The 23,691-nt window shown below is 44.8% G+C and overlaps 1 protein-coding gene across 5 annotated transcripts; it reads right to left on the bottom strand.

Annotated features, from left to right (window-relative positions):
* Nucleotides 1–269: 269 nt before the first annotated feature.
* LOC123366792 (NACHT, LRR and PYD domains-containing protein 3-like) lies at nt 270–23,691 on the bottom strand. 5 transcript variants are annotated; one of them, XM_045010533.1, is made up of 13 exons: nt 23,585–23,682; nt 20,555–20,817; nt 17,073–17,372; nt 16,369–16,410; nt 14,163–15,846; nt 12,875–13,027; nt 7,916–8,089; nt 7,543–7,701; nt 4,757–4,879; nt 2,990–3,160; nt 2,104–2,271; nt 1,249–1,419; nt 270–1,058 (listed from the first exon to the last, which is right to left on the bottom strand). In XM_045010533.1, the coding sequence occupies exons 3-13, from the start codon at nt 17,347–17,349 to the stop codon at nt 878–880; spliced, it is 3,303 nt and encodes a 1,100-aa protein (XP_044866468.1). In that variant the 5' UTR covers nt 17,350–17,372; nt 20,555–20,817; nt 23,585–23,682; the 3' UTR covers nt 270–877. The 5 variants fall into 5 exon arrangements, with proteins under 5 accessions (XP_044866468.1, XP_044866472.1, XP_044866471.1 ...); XM_045010537.1 differs by lacking the exon at nt 4,757–4,879 and having other exon boundaries at nt 23,585–23,691; XM_045010536.1 differs by lacking the exon at nt 20,555–20,817 and having other exon boundaries at nt 23,585–23,647.

The raw sequence follows: 23,691 nt of genomic DNA, 5'->3' as shown, positions 1-23,691 counted from the left end.
TTCTGGGCAGCCTTGGAAAGTGAGACCCTGATCCCTATGGCAGCATGGATATGTAAAGGGCCTGACTGCATGTTCCTGGCTCAGTGCCCTCATGGAGACATGGGGGAACAGCCAAAAGTACAGACCAGGGGTTTGCATGAACTAACCCTGAGAGTGGCAGAATTAACTGACTGCGGGAAATCTCCATGGGCTTCTAAGGAACAAAGCTGCAAAGAGCCCTCAACTCACATCCCAGCTCACAGTCTGGAAACTGGACACGAAACAGGTGATGTCTTGCATTATCCTTTAATTTTGGAACTATTTGTCCTACACTGTATTGCTCAGTAATAGACAAGAACCAGTAAACATTTACTCACAAGCAAGAGTTATTTGCCCTAGTTTCTTTAGTGTACTGAACAACCACCAGCTTGCAGCTCTGAGTTGACTGTAGTTTGCAAAGTTGCCATCTATAAACGTCAGGTCACTTGATAAGGTCATTTCTGAAACTCAGATTTCAACTTCTGGGTCTGTATAGGTGGGTTTCCTCTTGCCCCCTTTGTTCTCTCTGCCATCACCTCTGCTTGGCACCCTTTATGCCAGTCACATCAGAAAAGCCAAGGGCTGGGTGAGCATGGAGACTGTAACCATCTCATCCTTAGAGATGCTCCATCCATGCCAGGGTTGAGGCTCATGGGAAGAGCAGTATAGGAAATGATTGCACTGCTGCATCCCGTGTTGCACTTTGTTCAGCGTGTAAAGAATTTACTATAAAAATCCCAGTGGTTTCATTCTGGTACCTTTCCTTAGCACGTTTGTGTAATATACTGAAGTTCCCGAGATCTGCATCTACCTTCACAGCCAAGAAGAGAGAATTGAGCGCAGTGCCTGCGATTCACAGTCAGTCTTCCTCCACCTCCTCCTCCTCATCATGATACTTGTCCCATACATCATAGATGCGGGTTCTGGAGGTGGATGTAAACTTATTATCATCCAAGCACAGGTATTTCAGAGACAGGGTGTTTTCAATGAGTTGGATGAGTTCCTGCTCACAGTTGTTAGTGATGCCACTGTCTTCAAGGCTACACAATAGGGAGAAAGAGGAAAGACTCAGAATCGGAGAGCTTGAAAACCTAATTGCTGCCTGAAATCACTGAAACCATGATGAAAATGAAGAATTGCGGCATGCATTACGGTTTTGTAAACAACCCACCCAGGACTCTTTATGGCATAAACAAAATGAAAAGAAAAAAGAATAGCGCTTGGACGTACATTAGCTTCTCAAGATGGCTCTCCTTATCTTTCAGGGCAGAGCACAAGGCTTTCACTCCACCATCTCCGAGGTTATTAAAGCTCAGGTCAAGCCAAATCAGGGTGTTCTTCTGGGAAAACAGAGACGTGATGGCAGGGACACAGTCTTCTGTGAGATCAGCACATGATACGCTGAAATAACCACAAAAGAAAAGTTGAATTGATGTGTGTCTTCTGCTCAGGTCTCAGAGGACTGGGTGCAGAAGGGCTCCACTCTGCCCTGCCTCCCCAACCCTGTCCCGCCCGTGCCCTATCCCGAGAACCCTTCTGCCAGTCTGAGGGAGGCAGCCTTAGCCAGCAAAAGAGCTCCTTGCACACAGCAAATTCTCTGCTGGCCATCTTCTGACGCCTTCGTTTCTTAGACTGTGGCCCCAATCCTGCCAACACTCAGAGAAGATAGTACCTAAGCCCACAGGAGGGATTCTCCTGTTGCTGTAGTTAATCCACCTCCCTGATAGGCGGTAGCGAGGTTGATGGAAAACTTCTTCCATTGATCTAGTGCTGTCTACATTGGGGGTTAGGTCGGCTTAACTATATTGCTTGGGGAGGTGGGGAATTTTTCACACCGCTGAGAGATGTAGTTAAGTCGACAATTTTCTAGTGTAGACCAAGCCACAGGCACATGCTTACCTTGCCTACCAAAAGCAGTCCCATTTAAATGGATTGTAAAGTTAAGCACATGAATAAATATTTGCTGGACCAGGGCCTATGTCAGTAACTATGCTTTGAAGCTAGTGGATACCACCCTAAGTGCTAGTTACAGTGCTCAGTTTTTCATATCAATGGTTCCACCACAGCATCTGTCTCCGACTGTACCTCAGTTTTTCTAGGCAGCAACTTTTACTCCTCAGGCACGCCGCAAGTATTTTAACTCCTTCATCCCCCACAGGGTTGCTCTGCAGGTCCAAGGAGACTGCCGTGTTGCAGAGGAATAGCGAGCAGATATTAGTCATGCTCTTGTGGGTTATGCTGCAAGAGCGAAGGCTTTAAAAAGAAAGATACAAGGAGAAAAGATTAAACAAGCCTTGGACTGAAAGACAGCAATAGACGGAGATAGTCCAGACTTCAAACTGGAGAGGGATGACTGCTGTAGCAAATATTTTGAACTTACATGGACACGTATTTTTTAGACCCCTACCAACCCCTGGCTCTCTCATTATGAACAACTCAGAGTACTTCCCACTGGTGGGTATTCACTGTGTAAGACCTTAATGAAAATCAAACTGGGGGCTAGATCCTCAGCTGGTGTAAATTTCATCCCTCAGAAGCATCTAGTATGGGTCACTGTCAGAGACAGGGCACTGAACCAAATGGTGACACGTTTCAGATCGGTAGCCGTGTTCGTTCTACCTTCGAGACTAACAAATTTATTTGGGCATAAGCTTTCGTGGGACTTGCCTTACCCTCCACCTTAACTCAATTGGCTAGTTAGCAGTGATCCTCCACTTGGTAAGGCAACTCCCATCTTTTCATGTGCTAGAATATATATTCTGCTTACTGTATTTTTCACTCCGTGCATCTAATGAAGTGGGTTTTAGTCCACGAACACTTATGGCCAAATAAATTTGTTAGTCTCTAAGATGCCACAAGGACTCCTCATTGTTTGAACCAAATGGAGAACTGGTCTGGTCCTGGCAATTCTGGCAGATTCCTATGTTCCTATCCTGGATATCAGGAAAACGCCTTAGAAAATTCTGTTCACCTCAGTGACTGAAGCTGATAATCAGTACTGTTCAGATTTTCGCATATTGTTTTCATCCGCTCATCATTGATGGAATTTTCATCCAGGCACAGGGTTAGTGGAGTGAACGTGGAGGTGACCCACTTGGTGAGCTCAAGAAAATACTCTTCAGGGAGACAGGAGAGGACAGCACTAATGGAAAAAGCAGATTTTAACAATAAAAGATATAACAATAAATAAAAACAACAACTCTTTTCCCGCCGGTAGCACTTACCACCTGAGTATCTCTAAGCACTCTGCCAAAGTAGCTGGGGAAACGGAGGCACAAAGCAGTTAAAGCCAAAATATTCAAAATTGGCCTTTTTTTTGGATGCCCAACTTGGAACAGTTAGAGCTGGATTTTCAGAGGAGCCAAGCACCCACAACTCTCATTCACATCAACTGGAGCTATAGGCACTCGGCTCCTCTGAAAATCAGGCCCAGAGGGGGTCTTAATCTGAGCACCCAAAAACTGAGCATCTAAAAATTATAGAACAATTCTGAAAATCTGGGCATAAGTGAAAGCCCATAGTCACGCCGATAGTATAGCAGAGTCAGGAAGAGAACCCATAGAGGAAGAGCCGACATGATACATGATCCTCCTTCAAGGTTCTGTATTAAGCGGCCCTCCCTTGTCAAGATATGCATCGTCTCCTTTCCCTCCACTTCAGCAATTAAACTGCCTTTGTCCACCAACCTCAAACAATCACCTCCATGCCATTCAGTTCTCCTGAACTCATACTAGGCCCCTGCCCGCTCCATTTTCAAGTCCCTCTTAAAACACACCAGCCATGCTGCTTTTAGCAAATCTTATTGATTTGTATAGAAAAATCCATTTTGTTGCCCCCTCCTCCCTGACCTTTGTCTACTTGTTTGTCTGCCCTTAGTTTGTGAGGGCCTTGGGACAGAGGCTGTCCCTTTGTATGTCTAGAAAGCACCTAGCACAAGAGGTGAGAGAATAATGGATTTTCTGGTTCACTGGCATTTCCAAAAAAATTAGTTTACATAGAGGCAAAAATAAAATTTTTAGCAAATTGAAAAGCTGGAAAAAATTATTTCAGGTTGAACAATTATTTTGTGTTTCGTTCAACCCAAAATGAAACATTTTGTTTCGTTTTTGAGCATTTCACATATTTTAAAAAAATATATTAAAAGGAAATTTGAGTTGAAAAGTTGTTTTAAACCAGAACATTTAAACATTTTGTTTAAAAAATGTTGAAACAAAATATGTCAAAATGAATTGATGAAATGTCTGTTTCCCCAAATCTGTATTTTCTGCCCAAAAAAAGTTTTGTGCAAACAATTTCTCCCAGCTCTACCTAGCACATTATGGGCACTGTTGCAAACAAATAATAATAATAATCTGACCAAGGAAAATAACTAAAGAAACATTTTTTCTTTCTTCTCTGCCATTATTTCAGAGATGGGACTGAACTGCAAAATTTGGATCTAGATGTTCCCAAAGTTTGTGGGATTGCAGATCCTGGATTTAGGTTTACTTAATATAGCGATGGGCACAAATCATGAAGTTTGGAACCAGGTCTGAAATTTCCTGAAGTTCATGCATGGGTTTTGATTCGAGTCCTTCTGCAGTTTATTTTTTCCTTACAAGAGTATATCATTTAATCTCATTTGGATCTGGTATCTGTCCCTTTGTGGGTAAATGTATTAGGGACTTCTATCTTACTACACTGACCTATTGAAAATATTTCAAGAAAGAGCCATGAAAAAGGGGAAGGGAATAGTTACATGCAGTCTTTTTTCTTTTCCTTTTTCTCACTCGTTTTTCTTATTAAACATGGCCAGGGAAAACACTTTTTCTGTGTCTCATTCTTTCCCTTTCTCTTTTGATTCTTCTTTTTCTTTTGGAGTCTGGATAAAAGAAAGTGAAAAAGATTACATCATAACTATAGAAAATAGGTGCTAAAAGAATTACTGCATGGCTCTTCCATTTCTTCTTCCACAGCTGTTTCCATATCTGGAGATAATCTGGTGAAAGGAGCAATAGAAATGCCATTATTTTAATCAACTATTATTCATAACAATAACCTTACAGTGACTCAAGTTACAAATTTAAAGAAGCTCAGTGTCTGAAAATCCTAGGGTATGATGCCTCTGTGTACGCAGCCCCCAAAATTGCACTGCCCTTTTCTAGCATATCATACTGCAAACTCATGTCTAAATTGCTCTCCTTTCTCTCTCAAGTCTCTTTTAGCATTACCATTTCCTGACCATTTAACATCTCTGTTTCAGATGATTTCCCCCAGATGTATTCAATTGCATGTTTTCAAATAGAATCTCACTTGGTTATGTTTTGCCCATGTTTCTAATATTTCTAGATCTAAATTTACGTATTCTTGACCAAAAACCAACCAACCAACCCACCCACCCAATATTGCTCAGATGAAGTTAAAGTTGAAAGTACATATAAGTTCCTGGGTAGGTGTGTCAATGCCTGAAGTGCTTTAGGAACCTAATCTGCACTGCTGGTATCTGGGAAGACACACCAGTGGTAATACTGTGCCCCTGGGTGGGTCATCATAAGCAAGGATCAAACCAACAACCTCTGGATCTTACAAATATGAGCTCTGTCACCTGAGCTAAAAGGTCTGGCTCTGTTAGGCCAAGATGTAGCAAGCTCATCAACCTGGATATGTGGGTCAGTCACCACTAAAAGGGGACAAAGCACTACACTGAGTGGGCGTGGGTTACATACTGCCTTAGGGGACATGCTAATGCTACAGAAGGTCCACTGGAAAGGAGTCGGTTCATGAAGAATTTATTTTGCATGGTTTGGTGGTTGTACTGGGGTACTGTATGGCGAAGCTCATCAGCACTCTGTTGAACTAAAGTTCATTATTTAGAGCCTCTGAGGAACCTAAAGAAGATCACTGCAGACCAATCATGCTGGTCAGGCATTTTTACTTTAATGTTAAACCACCTTTCAGATGTGACTATAAGTTCAGAAATCTGGTTCTATTCACCACATCTCAACTAGATGACTCCAAAAAATGTCTCCCACCTGATGTTCTCAAGCTAGAGGCATACATACTACAATGCTACTTTTGGCAGCAAAACTCCCATTTGGCGACAAAATAAAACCACCCTGATGGCATAGAGCGTTTGGCGGCAAAGTTAGGACGACAAAGCATCAGTGTAGACACTGAATTTGTTAAGTCACTGTAATTGACCTCCAGGAAGTATCCCACAATGCCCGCTGTGACCACTCTGCTCACTGTTTTGAATGCCACTGCCCTGTATTCAGCTACACAGGCATGTACCCCTCCCCTTTCAAAACCCTGGGGAAGTGCTGACATTCCTCAGCATGGAGAGCTCACATAGCTACTGTTCAGTTCAGTACGCTGGCTCCTGGCAGCAAACACACTCATCCCTGGGCTACAGGGCAGGGGTAGATCATCTTGCTCTGTGGGAAGAGGAAGCTGTGGGAGAACTTGGAGGGAATCACAGAGTCATTAATGTGGAATCCTGCTCTCCCCAGCACTAGGAACACTGCAACAAGGAAGGCAGGACAGGCTATTGCTGTGGGGGGAATACTGCTGCGCAGAGCTGGGGAGGGAGGCGAGACTGATGGAGATATGTGTGCAAACCCTTCCCAAAGCACCCTATGGCCAGACGCACAGTGGGATAGCTACCCACAGTGCGCTGCTTTCTGTGTCGATGCAAGAGCTACTAGTGTGGATGTGCTCCACCAACACAAGGAGCATAGTGTGGACATGCAACAGCGGTTTAATTAAAGCAGTGGTTTTATGTTGGCATAACTTGCATCAAAAAAACTGCATAGTGTAGACAAGCCTGAGTAAATGGATACAAATGGAGTTTGAGAGACTGTCTTCTCTCTCCCTCCCTCATCCCCTTCTTTATGTCTATTTATTCTGCAGCATTTTCCTGTGCTAGTTCCTTTTTCCCTTTCTTTGGGAATTAAATTGTGCTGAGACCTGGAAATAAGTGGGAGGTTGCCATGACAACAATTAGCCACAAAAAGCAGGAATTAATTGCCCTGATTTGATCCTGAAAAAAACATGCGAGGCTTGGTGAGGAAAGTGGAGTCTGGGCCAGGGCAGGGGTATGTTGTATTCTGAAACAGGGGTGCCTTATGTATGCTGGTCAGGCTGAAGTCTGTCAAAGGGGACTGCTACCTTATGAACTAAAACCAGGATAATCAAACCAGGAAATTGAGAGCAGGATATTGGAACTTTTAGGCAGTCCATTTACATGCTGAATGCTACAGGCACTGTGAATCTGGATGCTGGGACTGTTCACCCTCATATGCTGAGACCAAACCTGAGAAGATTGAAATTTCACAGCCAGAGGTTTCAGTGTGCAATCTCGCCATTTTTTGACTATGTCCTGTCTTAGTTCGGGGAAGGATGAAAATATATGTAAACCCCCTATAAAGAAAGCTCCTGTGACGTTATTTTATTAAAGCTAGATCCACTTCTTGAGGTCCCAGTGACACCCCCATCCTCCTATTATTTCAACAAGAGACAAAGGAAGAAGAATAAATTAAAATGTACCTTTTGCCACTCTTCTCCTCATCCTTTGCCTCATATCCAAAATGTATTTCATCCTCCTCATACCTTCGGAATAAGAGGAATTTTCTCGGGCTACGGCAAGTAGCAAGATGTTGGCAGATGTCCTGGAAAGCCTGGAGTCTGGGGTTCTCAATGTTGAAGCTTGGCAGAAAATAAAATTGAATCAAACCATCTGTAAACACCTTCCTGACCCTCACAAGATAATCCGCTTCTGTGCTAAAGTATGAAATTGAAATAAATGGATGCTTATCATCAGGAAGAACCTGGCTCGGTTTCTATGAGAGGAAGGATATGGCAGGTCCCCTGAGAACTGGTGAGTCTGTCTGATAACTTGAAATGACAAATGTCCATTTACCCCACTGATTCCAGTCTGCAGTCCGAGTCCAGAAGACTGTTCTTCAGGCTATTTACAAATTCCTTGCTTCCCCGAATCCTGTTCACATCAAGGGTGACAATGCCAGGGTGAGCTGGAATAACGTGGTCACAAATCGCAATGGCAGTGTCTTCAGGAAAGTTATCTAAAGTTATTCTGTAAGCAGAATGATATCACCTTACTTAGAGGTTTTGACAAAGTAGGAAAATAAAATGAGAAATGTCAGGGCAAAACCAGTGTGGTCTCCACTTGGCTAATATGAAATTGAATGGTTTTACTGCTCTGAGGTGACCAGCAAAGGAATAGGAAGTGGGGGAGGGGGACAACTGGGCTAGTGAACTTTTAAAAAAAATAATTTTATGTATGAAGGAGACCCACATGGTGTTTTGAAATGAACGATGTTTTTTTCTGTTATGACATCGAAATTTAGATCTTGTCTACCCAATTCTTCCTCTAAGATTCTATGGTCAACTGGAGAACTGTTAGCCTTACGCCATTAAAGACACCATGCAAGTGAAAACTCATTGTGAGAGGAAGTGACTTTTTTAAAAATTCAGGTTAATAAAAGTACAGGACTTTTAACTAACAGCTATTTAACTCAAATGCAGAGACATGTGCAAGCAAACTTCTCTTTGTTAATACCCCAGGCCCACCAAGCAAGGAATCACTATCCATATCTCTGAGACCTCCAATGGGTCATCCACCGAAACCTGAGAAGAACTAGATTTGATATTTGGATATTTCCAAAATAAATGCAAGCACATTTTTTTTGGAAAAACAGTGGGTAAAAAAAAAAGTCCAATTTTTTTTTTCCTTTTCAAGAAGGTCACCTCTAACATCATCATCTGCATTCACTACAAAGACAAATAAAACAAAATTCTGACTTAGAAAAATCACTTCTTTGAGACACAACAAATCCTGCATCTTGGCAGGCAGCTAGACTAGATGACCCTTGAGATCCCTTCTAATCCTACAGTTCTATGATTCTTTACATTGCTCCGCTATTCAAAACAGCTCTGTGATCTTGACGAGACCAACACTAGCTAGGCATGAAATTCACCCCTGTGCAGAGGAACAAGGAGGTGCACAGGATTCATGCTGGCTCCCTGCATGGGGTGGGAATTTCACTGACTGAGTGAACATGCAGCAAGCTATGACACAGCAGCTCTTCCCCACCAGGGCACCTTGCATTTGAGGAAGGCCATTAGAAACACTGAGCCGTACCAAGTTGTGATGCATTGGCAGAATTAAGATGGGGCTGTCAACTGGGACTAGAGCCTGATAAACTTTGTCATGAACTAGGTATCTCATTAAAATACAGAGATGATGATAACATGTAGCACTTACATATATGGAGCTTTCCATCATGAATGCACTTCACAGGCATTCATCTTCACGACAGATCCATCTCATGTTACAGATAAATCAAAATGGAGACAGCGAGGTTAAGCAACTTGCCCAGGGCCCCTCGCAGTGATTCAGCAGCAGCGCTGGGATTAGAACTCAGGAGTTCGCAGGGTGAAATTCTCCCCTGTGCAGAGGGCCAGCATAAGTTCTACATCTCAGATAAATCCACCAAAATAAGGCTTAAGTGGAATTACGTGGTGCACTAATCTAGGGCTGTCCTTTTGCATACAGATGTGATTTTATCATAGAAATATAGGCAGGAAGGGACCTCAACAGGTCATCTAGTCCAGTCTCCTGCACTGAGGTAGGACTAAGTCTTATCTAGACCATCCCTGACAAGTGTTTGTCAAACCTGTTCTTAAAAATCTCCAGTGATGGAAATTCCACATCCTCCCTAGGCAATTTATTCCAGAGCTTAACTACCCATATAGTTAGCAAGTTTCTCTTAATGTTTAACCTAAATCTCCCTTGCCGCAATTTAAGCCCATTACTTCTTGTCCTGTCCTGAGAGGTTAAGGAGAACAATTTATCACCCTCCTCTTTATACCACCTTTACATACTTGAAGGCTGTTATGTCCCCCCCTCAGTCCTCTCTTCTTCACACTAAACAAACCCATTTTTTCCTCAATCTTTCCTCATAGGCCATATTTTCTAGACCCTGAATCATTTTTGTTGCTCTCCTCTGGACTTTCTCCAATTTGTCCACATCTTTCCCAAAGTATGGTGCCCAGAACTGGACACAATACTACAATTGAGGCTTTATCAATGCAGAGTAGAGTGGAAGAATTATTTCTTGTGTCTTGCTTACAACAGTCCTCCAAATACATCCCAGAATTATGTTCACTTTTTTTTGCAGCAGTATTACATTTGTGATACAGCATGGCCAGAGGACAGCAGGAGAGTGTTAGTAGGGAGCCTTAGTCCCTGCAAGGGGTGGAAGGTTTGCTATAAATTAACTAGAGCACCTGAAGCCAATTAGAGGACCTGAAGCCAATTAGAGCACCATCAGTGAGTCACATGATATAAACCCCCTGCTTCAGGTCAGACAGGGTGGGTTGTTGGAGCAGGAAGGTTTGGTTGGAGCAGAGAGTGGTTTGAAGGAGTTGAAGCAGAGAACAGATTTGAAGAGAGACAAAAGGAAAGTTTGGAAGAGTGCTGCGGTGGGCTGAGAAGTCCAAAAACCCTAGGTAAGGGGCACCTGGCTTGTTAGAAGGAAGGCAAGAAGCCCCTCCACAAGCTGAAGGGCAGGAGAGGGAAGTAACCCAGGGGAAGGAACCACCAGTACAAGTTGTTCACCACTAACCTCAGGGCCCCTGGGTTGGAACCTGGAGAAGAGGGTGGGCCCAGGTCCCTCCCTCTCCACTCCTCAAGGACACTAGTGGGGTAATTAAAAATACCGGTTCAGAGGCAAGCAATGGCGCCCTGAACCTTCCCCAGTGAAGAGAAAGCACGAGACCCAGCATAACAGTACTGGCAATTTGCCACACATTGTTGACCCATATTTAGCTTGTGATCCACTATAATCCCCAGACCCTTTTTTGCAGTCTTCCTTCCTAGGCAATCATTTCCCCTATATTTGTGTAACTGCTTATTCCTGCCTAAGTGGAGTACTTTGCATTTTTCCTTATTGAATTTCATACTATTTATTTCAGACCCTTACTCCAGTTTGTCAAGATCAGTTTGAATTCTAAACCAGTCCTCCAAAGCACTTGCACCCCTCCCAGCTTGGAATCATACTTAAACTTTATAAGTGTGCTCCATTATCTAAATAAATTATGAAGCTATTGAATAGAACCAGACCTAGGACACTTCCCTGCAGGACCCCACTTGATATGCCCTTCCAGCTTGATTGTGAACCATTGATAATTACTCTCTGAACACGCTTTTCCAACCAGTTGTGTGTCCACCTTATAGCTCCATCTAGGCTGTATTTCCCTAGTTTGTTTATGAGAAAGTCATGTGAGACATCATCAAAAGCCTTATTAAAGTCAAGATATACCACATCTACTGCTTTCCCCTATCCATAAGGCTTGTTACCCTGTCAAAGAAGGATATTAGGTTAGTTTGACATGATTTGCTCTTCATAAATCCATGTTGACTGCTCCTTATCAACTTATTATTTTCTAGGTGTTTGCAAATTGATTGTTTGATTATTTGCTCATCTTTCTGGATACTGAAGTTAAGATGACTGGTCTGTCCTTAGTCCCCTTTTCGTGGATTAGCACTATATTTGCCCTTTTCCAGTCCTCTGGGATCTATCCTGTCTTCCACAAATTCTCAGAAATAATTGCTAATGGCTCAGAGATCTCTTTAGTGCTGTAGGCCATATTTCATCACACCCTTTCAATCTGAAGCCATTTAAGGGCCTGTCTTCACATACAGTGCTATGGCGGCACAGCTGCACCGATGTAGCATTTTAGTGAAGATGCCGCTATGCTAACAGGAGAGCTTCTCCCACTGGTGTCGTTAACCCACCTCCCTAAGAGGCGGTAACTATGTCAACAGGAGAAACTATCCCATTGACATAGTGCTGTCTACACGGGGGGTTCGGTTTGTATAACTGCGTTGCTCAGGAATGTAGATTTTTTACACTCTGAGCAATGTAATTATACTAATATAGGCCTGTAGTGTAGACCTGGCCTAACTTGTCTAAGTAATTCTTAAACTTGTTCATTCCTATTTTAGCCTCCGATTCTACCCCATTTACACTGATGTTCCTTAGGTTAATCATCCAATCACTGCTAACTTTTTTTGTTGAAAACTGAAACAAAACAAAACAAAAAAGGCATTTAACACTGAGGCCATTGCTGTATTTTCTATTATCTTTCTGTCCTCATTGAGTAATGAACCTACTCTGTCCTTGGTCTTCCTCTGGCTTCTCATGTAGTTACTCTAGTTTAATCTTGTTTTTTGCCTTGGTCTTTCTAATTTTGTCCCTACATATTTGTGTTTTAATTTTATATTCATCTTTCATAATTGACCAAGTTTCCACTTTTTGTATAACTCTTTTGAGTTCCAGGTTGTTGAAGATCTGGTTAAGCCAGAGCAGCCTCTTATCTTACTTCCTATATTCTGTATGCACTGGGATAGTTTGCTCTTGTGTCCTTAATAATGTCTCTTCAAAAAACTGCCAACTCTCCTGTACTTTTTTTTCCATGGGATCTCACCTACCAATTCTGAGTTTTCTAAAGTCCATTGTCTTTATTCTGCTGTTTGCTCTCCTGCCATTCCTTAAATTCATTAATTTAATTTCATGATCACTTTTATCCCATATGAGTGTGAAAGGGACTACAGATGGAAAGGCCAGGTTCTACTATCCACTGGAAAGTACACTATTGCTAGCTTCTCTTTCAACTCTCTTGCCATCAGATATCAAAGGAGCACAACTATTCTGCTCTGGCTGCCTTTTATAGAAATAGCATACGATTCTACAATCACTCTCCAAAGCCATAGGAGCCATACTGCAGTGTTCGCTGCTAACGTTCTCTCTCTAGATTGTCTCTAGGAGTGAGTGAGACAAATAGTTGTATTTACGTGCAAGGGCCCCTTTCACAGCTCGCTTCCACTGTAAAATACATTTCATCTTCTGCTTCGTGGTCCACATGCAGTCTGGTCATTCTAAGCTTTTGTAAAAGGTGAGCACACACCTTGAGTACCGTAGACAATGAGATTCCAGAGGCGTTAAAACTACAGGGAGAAAAACAAATTTAGCAGTGTTAATATCTGTATAGGAGGCTACAGGAATAGATGCTCTGCTAATCCGGAAGACCGTTCAGGACGGAGACGGATGTTATCACAGGAATGATTACAATGGACTCCCATGGAGTTTTGGTCTAGTGTACAATATGTAGTAGTCTTATATCAGATACAGAAAATATCAGAGTGAAGGAGCACTACACAGTATGTAGTTTATGAATTAACAATTGGATCTGGGCTGAGTAGAGAGACTGAGGAGCTGATGATATCCCATGATGGGACCAGAAGAGGCAGGTGTCCTTGTCGGGGTAAGGGAATGGGAGGGGAAGGATGTGGAACTTGGGGGTTACAGAAGAGGAGCAGGAGGCTAGGCATTGGAGATGCAGTGCTATTTGGGAAGAGAGAAGGGTAAGGCTGGGAAGGAAAGGATGAGGATTTGGTTGGGCTGGGATGAAGGATGAGCACTGGAGACAAGTGAAGAGAAGAAGAGGGCAGATACCTGAATATGTTTGGATAAGGGTCTTAATATGAAGCTCTCTGAAGAGTGACTAAAAATTACACTGAGGCTTTCCATACTTACTGTCTCTCAATGGATATGTCTACAATGCAGCTGGGAGTGTGTGTCTCAGCCCAGGTAGACAGACACATGTTAGCTTTTCTCGAGCTAGCATGTCAAAAATAGCAATGTGGACATTGGGACATAGGTGGTGGCATGGACTAGTACCCCAAGTATGGACCCAAAGGGGCGGCGGGCTTGGATACTTTGCTAATATTAGCGCAGGAGCACGAGCGGAGCTGGCATGTTGTCTGGATGTTTCCAGCTCCAAAGTGGACATATCCAAGGAGTCCATATGTGGGGAGGCGCTATTTAACTGCAAACCCTGAAAACTCAACTTATTCTGTGAGGTTCCTTGCTGGCTCATATATAACCACAAGTAACAAGGATTTTTCAGGCAAAGTTTTGCTCTGGGTTTCACCTTATTAACATATTGGGCCCGATTCTGACCTCACTAATAGCAGTGTAACTCCACTGGCTTCTGTGAAGTTACTCCTTGTTCACACTGAGACAAGTGAGATCAGAATATTGTGAACTCTGCTAAAGTTTGGTCACATTGATGGTACTTACTGGATCTGTTTGCATTTCCCTAGCAACGGAACCAGTTTGATCATGTCCCTCTCTTTCAGACTGCCCAATTTCAGCTGACTGAATTCCTTGGCATGCTGCAGACTGTACAGGATCACCTGTTGGTCATCCTGACCTAGATTGTTCTCCAGGAAGACTAATTCCTTCATCTCCTCCAAAGCACTTCTGACAAACTCCTCATCCTGAATCTCAAACAAACAATGCAACAGCTCCAGGAGGAGACGGCTCTCCTTGCCCTGTTCCTGGCAAATAAGCAATGCCTTCTTAGTCCATTTCAGCAGCTCATCCTTTGAGAGACCCATGCTGGTTTCATAGTACCTTTTCAAAGGCTTTAGTGACTTGTCATTGTTCAATCCAAACAGAAAGCGAACAGTTAAGATCAAATGGCTTTTATTCTCCACAAAGGCTTCTTTCAAGAGCTCAGAAGCTTTCTCCTTGTTCCAGAAGGTGAACAAGGCAGCAAACAGTTCCTGCACAGTCAAATGCACAAAGCTATAGATAGTTTCCACAAAAATATCTGCCTGCAGCAATTCCGTGAGGAAAGTTGATGGACCTTTTGACACCTCCAAGTTACACTTTCTCAGCATACTCTCATCAAACAGCACTTTCTGGTCCCTCACACCACCATAGGCCAATGATCCAAGGTTGTGAAAAAGGTCTTGTGTGGATGTCTGTGTACGACCATGGGACTGCAATAAAGTGGCCACAAAATAGGTAAACATTTCAGTGGTTGTGCTCACCTTCTGATCGAGCTCTTCGCTATACCTCAATTGAAGGCTCAGGGTTGTACAGACAATCCAGCAGATGAGGGGGACGAAACACATGGTGAACACTACATCATTTTCTTGAATATAACTGTAGGCAAAAGCTGCTCTCTCTTCATCTTTGAAGAACTTCTTGAAAAACTCCTTTCTGTCTTCCTCCAAGAAGCCCACAATCTCTGCCCAGAGGTCGGCTTTCATATGGGTCTCCAGCATTCCTACGGCTAAGGGTCTCGTTGTGACAAGGCGGCATGCTTCCGAAAGGCTCTGGCTGCTGAGGAGACTTTCAACCACAGCTGCTGCTGTTGAGTGAGGCGTGTCCAAATCACAGGATAAGCTTTTATTTTTATCATAATCCTCAGGAAACCTGAGTTCATCAAAGCCGTCGATGACGAACAAGACTTTTTCTGGGCAAGACAAAATTTCTCCTATCTCTGGCTTTGGATGTCCCCAGTTTTGTAAAATTAATTGAGCTAGGCTCAGTTTTTCTGTTCTTTGGTTTAGCTCCCTGCAGCTCCAATGAAAAACATAATCAAATCTGCCCCGGTAAAGCTTCCCAGATGACCAATCATACATAATTTTCCCAACTGTAGCGGTCTTTCCAATCCCTGCTATTCCTTGTAAGATCACTTTTCTGGTTATTGTGCCATCTGATAATGTGTCAAAAAGATGTTCCACATTAACATGGGAGTCCACAAAGCTGCTCGGCTTCCTCATGATATCCATGTGTCTTTTTCCTCTAGACAGTAGCTCATGTTCTTTATCTTCTGTTTGATGGTGTTTTTTTACTATAAAGAGCTTTGTGTAGCGGTCTTCCAAAGACACCCATTCTCCTGGCCTGGAATTATAATCCTTCATTCTTCTAAATTTTTCCTTCACGGAGGCCACATAGTTCGCTCTGTGGTCTGGAAAAGAGAAGAGAACAGATTAACAGAATTCTAGTCCATTTAAGAACATATCCTTAAATATATCACTATGACAGAAACAGTCATTTTTAGGGGACATTTTACAGTAAAGATGGCCTGAGCTGCAAAGCTCAGATGTGGATCCAATTTCCTTACAGTTCAGAGATCTTCCCAAAATCCATTTCAGATTTACACCTAGACAAACTGTACTGGGCAAATACCTGGCACATCCAGGTCCAGTGGAACTCTCTTAGAGCAAAGCCCTTTTGTTTCCACTGAACCACTTCAGTCTAAGAGGAAGTTTCAGTATAAGCAGACTTGGAAGCTGAACATTTTGATGCATTCTGACCTTCCATTTTACTTTACTGTAAATGGAGTTGCACTGAATTCAAGCACATCCATGCACGTGCCGCTGTATTTCATATCACTTTGCTAGTCCTCAGACTTAAAAGAAAAATAAGCTTTTAAAAAGATTGATACCCATGTAGTTTTTCAACAGTATGAACTAGTGCACAAACTTACCGATGTCAGGGGGCTTTACAGAAACAGGTCTGGTTTTCCATACTGAAAGAAAAGACACAATGCATCATGTCTTGATTCCCAGACGTGCTATCAACAGAGTATATATGTCATATCTATGACAACTCTATAATGATACAGACATATGGGCCCAGAGCCGGAGCTGTGTCTAAAAAATTCACAGTGCAATCCAGCAAGGAGTTTGAAGATGGCCTTAAGGGCTTGTATGACAATTAGGGATTGTTAGGGTACAAAGAAGCCCCAGCCACTCCTTTCATTAACAGCCAGGAGCAGAGGTAGCCTAGGAGCCTCTATTGCCTTCTGGCTACGTTCTGATACCTCCCTTGTCATCACAGCACCAGAACACCTCCCAGTAGTGCATTGAGATGACTAACATCTCCCCTGTGTGGTTCATTCTCTCTCTGTCTCTCTCCAGGGGGGAAGATGGATGTGCCGTGGAGTGTTTTGTTTTGGGGAGATTTGTTTTTTAAACATAGACATTGCTATGTGTTTATATTGGAGAAGGCAAGGCTCTGTGCCGCTGAAGGATCACCCTACACCAGGACAATCTCCTGTGGCTTTAGGGCCACCTTGCACCAGGACTGCAATGCCAAGGGGCTGCACTAAAACACAGAATCTGGCTCCTACCTTTCATCTCTATCTATACTTACAGACAGGGGTTAGATATCATCCTAATCACCACCCACCTTCAGCTGACTTTCTTCTCAACCTTTCAGCCAGATCCTTATCATTGATTTGATCCAGCACGTTTATCACCACCTCCACAGCATACTCCTGTTGGTAGTATCTAATCAGCAGATCAACCATGTCCGTTACATCAGCTTTCTCCAGATGTCCCTTGGGAATGTTTGCATAGCCCTTCCTCAGTTGAATGTCACTGAGTTTCAATTTAAACTTCTTTCTCTGTCCCTCTACCAGCTCCTCCAAGATCATCAGCAGGATGTCTTGGCACGTTTCCGTCATTGCACCCAATGAAGGTCAGTTGCCTTAAAGAAAATAAATAATTAAAAAAAACCCCACATGACAGTGTTGATCTAGCAAGCTGATGAAGGCTACAGCCATCCTGATGGGTCACATTAGAAATAAACAGGCACCAGCATAGATGAACTGAATATTTGAGGCCAGATCCTCAGCTCGGCCTAAATCTCTGTAGCTCTATGGATTTTAGTGTAGCTATGTCCATTTACACCAGTCAGGGACTGTCCCTTCCATGAGATGAGATGTATTCAAACATGTGTAATGAAGGGCTATAAAAAGTGCTTTTTTTTTTTTTTTAAAGTGTTTGATACCAGGGGTGAAGTGGCCCAGGATGTGTGGGCTGTTTGGGAAATGGCCGCTCTCTCTCTGTCTCGGTGGACATGACTGAAAAACTATTCCCCTCATTTAAAATGAAAAGTTGTGTCCAGCCAATGAGAAATGGAGGCCATTTGAATGAAAAGGCCAGTGGAAGAGTTCTGCTAGAGGGCAAGGTGATTGAGAGCCTGGATGCGAATGGGGGATGGGATCTGTACTAGAGAGGAGGGGTGCCCACTGTAGCCTTTGTTGACGGCACAGCATCCTGACCCATGACGGCTGCCCCCTCACTGGAACCCCCTATAGTCTTTCAGTTCATCTCAGGACTGAGCTGTAGCACCAACCAATGGCGGCCGCCTTGCATGTCACTCAACAAAAAGTGCAAAAATCTAGTTTGCTTCTGTCATTATTTAGAGCCCAACTCTGCAATGCCAGCAAAGTTAATGGGCGTTCCAGGCAAGGAAAGGCACCAGGACCAGACCCTTATTATCTGTATGTGTGAAATCTTACCCTATAGATGGTTAATTTTTAGATTCAAACATACAGTGAAAAGGGGATTACAGGTCACCTAAGGAACCAGCAGATCAGTCACCACGAAGATAGGTCTTTAAAGGTAGAACTAAATAAAACTGGAAATCTTGGGATTACTTTAAAGGGACTGCTCAATACACAGAGTTGCTTTTTGTAGAAGGGGCCCTTAGTGCCTGTTTCTCTGTATTAAAAATTGGGAACTACTGGGGCTGGTGGTCTCTCTGCTGTTCCTATTTAAGGCACATCTACACAGCGGAAAAAAAACCCAAAACAAAAAAGACCTGCAGCAGCAAATCTCAAAGCCTGGGTTAACTGACTCAAGCATGATGCAGAGCTGAAAATAGCAGTGTAGACATTTGGGCTCAGTATGGAGCCAGGGCTCAGAAACCTGGCAAGAGTCTCGGAGCCCAGGCTCCAATCCAAGCCCAAACATCTACATTGCTACTTTTATCCCCACAAGCCCCTGTTAGCTGTCCTGGGCTCTGACACTCACTGCTATGATTTTTATTTATTTATGTATTGTTGCATAGACATACCTTTAGTTGCAGCCTTAGGCCTGGCCTGATTTACCGTGGTAAACTGAACTAACTTATGCAACTTCAATTACGTGAATAATGTAACTGAAATCGATGTAATTAGATCCACTTACCGCGGTAGCTACACTGTGCTGTGTCGGCGGGGGAGCATCTCCCGTCAACTTCCCTTATGCTTCTCGGGGAGGTGGAGTACACAAATTGATGGGGGAGTGCTCCACAATCGATTTAGCGTGTCTTTTCCAAATACACTAAATCGACACTCGCTGCATCGATTGCAGCAGTGGCGATCTACCCGTAAGTGTAGACATGCCCTTAGAATCCACCACAAAGTCCAGTATACACAGTCATCCAGATGGTGCCATAACACACGGGAGATCTGAATGATTCTGGAGGCTCAGTGGTATGTCACATACCCTGGGGCACAACAAAATGGGGAAGCCCAGGAACATTAGAAAGGGAGCAAAAGCATGATGTGGAATCTCCACCCTTGGAAATTTTTGAGGCCCGGCTTGACAAAGCCCAGGCTGGGATGATTTAGTTGGGGATTGGTCTGCTTTGAGCACGGGAGGTGGACTAGATGACCTGAAGTCTCTTCCAATCCTAATCTTCTATGATTCTATGATCCAACCATACCTGCTAGGCCCCAGCCTGCAAAGGGAGTCAAGCCTGCAGGGGACTGTTTCATAGGGAGAACTGATTTACTGCACCAGGTTCAGCTGGTTCTCATACTATCCAAATCAATTGGCTGATTCCTCCTTTTGGGGATGGCAGTGTGATATAATGGTTAGAGGATGGGTCTGGGAGTCAGAAGACCTGACTTTTAGTTGAGATTCTGCTACTGGTTTACATGGGAGCCTGGGCCAGTCAGCTAAACTCTCTGTACCTCCATCTGTAAAATGGGGATAATAATCCTTACCTACTTTTGTAAAATGCTAAGGATATGATTCCGGGACCTCCAGGACTTTTTCCGGGGCAGGGCTGGAGCAGCTGTCGGCCCCAGGACTGGTGGAGCAGTGGCCCGAGGGCTGAAGCAGCGGCTGGAAGTGGGTCAGCCCCCGAAGCGCTGGACCAGCGGCTGTCAGCCTCTGCCACAAGAGCAGCTGGCCAGTAGTCAGCCCCAGGGCCAGCAGAGCAGCGACCCTTGGACTGCCGGAGCAGCTGGCTGGCCCCAGGCCCCTGGAGCAGTGGCCCCAGGGCTAATGCAGTGGCTGGAGTTAAGTCAGCCTCCCTTGGGCTGGAGTATCAGTGGGGTAAGAGAGATTTAGGTTAGCTATTAGGAAGAACTTTCTAACAATAATGGTAGTAAGTTCTGGAATACGCTTCCAAGGGAAGTTGTGGAATCGCCTTCCTTGGAGATTTTTAAGAACAAGTCGGACAAACACCCGTGAGGGATGGTCTAAGGTTTACTTGGTCCTGCCTCAGCACAGGGGGGCTGGACTTGAGGGCCTCTTGAGGTCCCTTCCAGCCCTTCATTTGTATGACTCTATAGTCAAGAGTGAGCAGAGAAGCCCGGTTTTCCTTTGGGTTGTCCGCCCAAAAAATAAATCTTGAGTGCTTTGGGTTCAGGATTTATTTTATCTGAACCACCAGTCCTGTGGCCTCAGATCAGGTTCTGATTTTGTCCCAATTCTATAAGAAAGAAAAGAAGCTGTGCTGAATTCTTATAATCCGTGGGGAATCTTGGTCACTCCTTTAAAAATCTGATTGGGGCTGGAGGGGGGAGGAATTACAGCTGAGATAATACAGCGAGATTCACACACAACTCACTGGAGAGAACCAGCGTGTGCATCCAAGAAACAGCCACTTACCATACAGGTCACGAGATGCGTGCTTTCAGCACTGGAAAAAGAACTCCAAATGAAAATGAAATTCGCCAGCTCAGCAACCGCAGAGTTTTATTTCCTCAAAATAACAAAGCTGAAGACACATTCTCCTCTCATGCTGCTGGTAATCAGGAATAATTCCACTGAAGTCAATGGGCTACATTAGTGTCAAACCAGTGGGGGAGGGGTGAGAAAAGAGTCAGGCCCACAGTGTTTCAGACACTAACTTCCCGGCAGCTGAGTCGGTGCTGGGAAAGGTCAAAAGTCAGTTTATCATATTTCCAAGGCAAAACAACAAATCCTTAATTCTACAGAGTTGTTAAAAGATGGATAAACATGACCCTTTCCTAGATTTCATATGGTTAGCAGAATTAATGCAAGTAGCAGTAAGAATAGTTATATTCATTTATACTGAAAAGGGAACTTAATACAGAGTAAATAAAAGAATAAAAATGTTAAAGAAATCACTGTTTTCCATCCATCCACCCCCTCTGATGGGTCCCTCAGCAGCCAAGCTGTATCTTTGTACTCGTATTCTAGAAAAGCATGCAGAGCACGCTCTATTACAGGGCCCAGCAGCTAGGGCACAGCTGTGCACAGGCCTCCAAAGCAGACCGGGGGGCGGGGGCGTGGAAGATATGAGGGTGGAGAAGCATATATTGGCCAAAACCCACTTGAGGTAGTTTAACAGACCAAGGACACTACAGCAAAGGCCCTGCCTCCGGGTTGAAGGTGATACCAGCATCACCCTACACCAGGGCCACCCGGGGGAGGGGGGGAAAGTGGGGCGATTTGCCCCAGGCCCTGGGCCCCACAGGGGCCCCCACGAGAGTTTTTAGGGGCCCCTGGAGCAGGGTCCTTCACTCGCTCTGGGAGCGCCGGAAAACTCTTGCAGAGCCCGGGCCCCCAGAGCTTCTTCCACTCTGGGTCTTCACCGGAGGGGGGTCCTTCTGCTCCAGGGCGGTAGGACCCCCCCGCTGCCGAATTACCACCGAAGACGCGGTTGCACTTCGGCGGCGGGTCCTGCTTCGGCGGTAATTCGGTGGCGGGGGGCCCCTGCCGCGGGTCTTCGAGGCACGACGGTGGCAGGTTCCGGAGCGGAAGGACCCCCTGCCGCCGAATTACTGCCGAAGCGGGGGCCCCCCCGCCACCGAAGACCCCAGGCCCCCGGAATCCTATGGGCAGCCCTGCCCTGCACAGCTCCTCTGCACAATCCCATTTGTTTGGGCTGTGCACAGGGACCAAGATATGGCCGTGAACCATAACATTCTCCTTCCTTGCCTTCCCTCTGCACTCTCCTTCTGGGTGGCCCTAAGCTTCTGCTTAGAATACAATCTTCAGACTCTTGAAAGAATTAGAATAGGTCATCCCCAAGCCGATTGCAGTGTAAATGCTAGTCAGTTAGTCACCAGGATAGATTAGTGCTTGCCGTTGTGCTGTATATTCTCTGAATAGGAAAGGAGCAGCCGTCTTCAGTTTTACATGCCTGCTGCAATATTTGTCATGAGATCAGAAGAACTGTGACATCCAATCTGTACAGCAAAAGCCAAGAAACTGAACAGACTTACTGCATTAGAGACTTAACAAATTTTACATTATTTACTGCAGAGGCTAGAGATGGTCCCAGAGTAAAACCCCAGATCCAAACAACCCCGTAGCTGAATGTCGTGATAGGCCTCTTGTCTCTACCCTGGACTGAACCCAAACCCTGTACTGAACTTTGTAGCACAAACCCACCTCCAGTTTTTACCTTCTCTTACGCAAGTTACTGATGCTGTTAAACACAGAAAGCACAGCACATTTTGAAGCACAAACGCACTACAGCTTGGGAAATGCACCAAAGCCAGAAAGAGTGGCCCATGCTAATTTTTTCCCCGGCTGTTACTCACACCTTCTTGTCAACTGTTGGATATAGGCCATCCTGATTATCACTACAAATGTTTTTTTAATCCTGCTGATAATAGCCCACCTTAACTGATTAGTCTTGTTATAGCTGGTATGGCAACACCCATTTTTTTCATGTTCTCTGTGTGTGTATATATAGCTTTCTACTGTATTTTCCACTGCATGCATCTGATGAAGTGGGTTTTAGCCCACGACAGCTTATGCACAAATAAATTTGTTAGCCACAAGTACTCCTCATTCTCAAAGCCAGAAACTTAGTTCTATTTCTACATTCCCTACCTTCTCAATGATGAGGAGTCTAACCAGAACTGGAAATGATCAAGTTCTGCTTCTCTAAAGCAGAATTGGGCAAACTACAGCCAGCAGGACCCTCCTGCCCGGCCCCTGAGCTCCTGGCTCAGGGGGCTACCCCCCAGCCCCTCCCCTGCTGTTTCCTCTCCCCCACAGCCTCAGCGTGCCGCACCGCCGGTGCAATGCTCTGGGCGGCCGAGCAAAGCAGCTGCAGAGCTCGGCCTGACCCACTGCTGCGCTGTGGCGTGGCTGGCTTGAGCCGGGTGGCGCGGCTGTAGCGCTGCCAGCCACCAGTGCTCCAGGCAGCACTGTAAGGGGGCAGGGGGGACTGGACAGAGGGCAGGGGAGTTTGGGGTGTGGATAGGGGTCGGGGTGGTCAGAGGGCAGGGAACTGGGGGGTTGAATCGGGGCAGGGATCCCGGGGGGGCAGTCAGGAAGGAGGGAGAGGTTGGATGGGGTGGCAGGGGGCAGTCAGGGGTGGGGGTTCCGGGGGCAGTCAGGGGACAGGGAGGGGGTGTGTGGATGGGGCAGGAGTCCTGCAGGGGGCCATCAGGGGGCGAGAAGCAGGGTGGGAGGAATAGGGGCAGGTGCCAGGCTATGCCTGGCTATTTGAGGAAGCACAGCCTCCCCTAACCGGCCCTCCATACAATTTCCAAAACCCGATGCGGCCCTCAGGCCAAAAAGTTTGCCTGCCGCTGCTCTAAAGGATCTTAAGCCTGTTAGGAGCATTTTAAGAAAAAGATGAGATCTCAGACCCCTTGCTTTGCTTGGATCTAATCTCACTTCTGCACAAGCCAGACAGAAAATTTACACATTTACCTTTAGAACTTTCTTCAGCATGGGAAATGCAAGTGACTTGTGTGTGAAATCCTCACCGCGCCAAACAAAGATTTCCCTGGCAGTCTGTCCACATAAGTAAGTTTTTC

This window comes from Mauremys mutica, chromosome 3 (genome assembly GCF_020497125.1).
Source record: "Mauremys mutica isolate MM-2020 ecotype Southern chromosome 3, ASM2049712v1, whole genome shotgun sequence".
Lineage (NCBI taxonomy): Eukaryota > Metazoa > Chordata > Testudines > Geoemydidae > Mauremys > Mauremys mutica.
The sequence above is the reverse complement of the archived record's forward strand: the minus strand, read 5'-3'. Positions and strand labels throughout refer to the sequence as shown.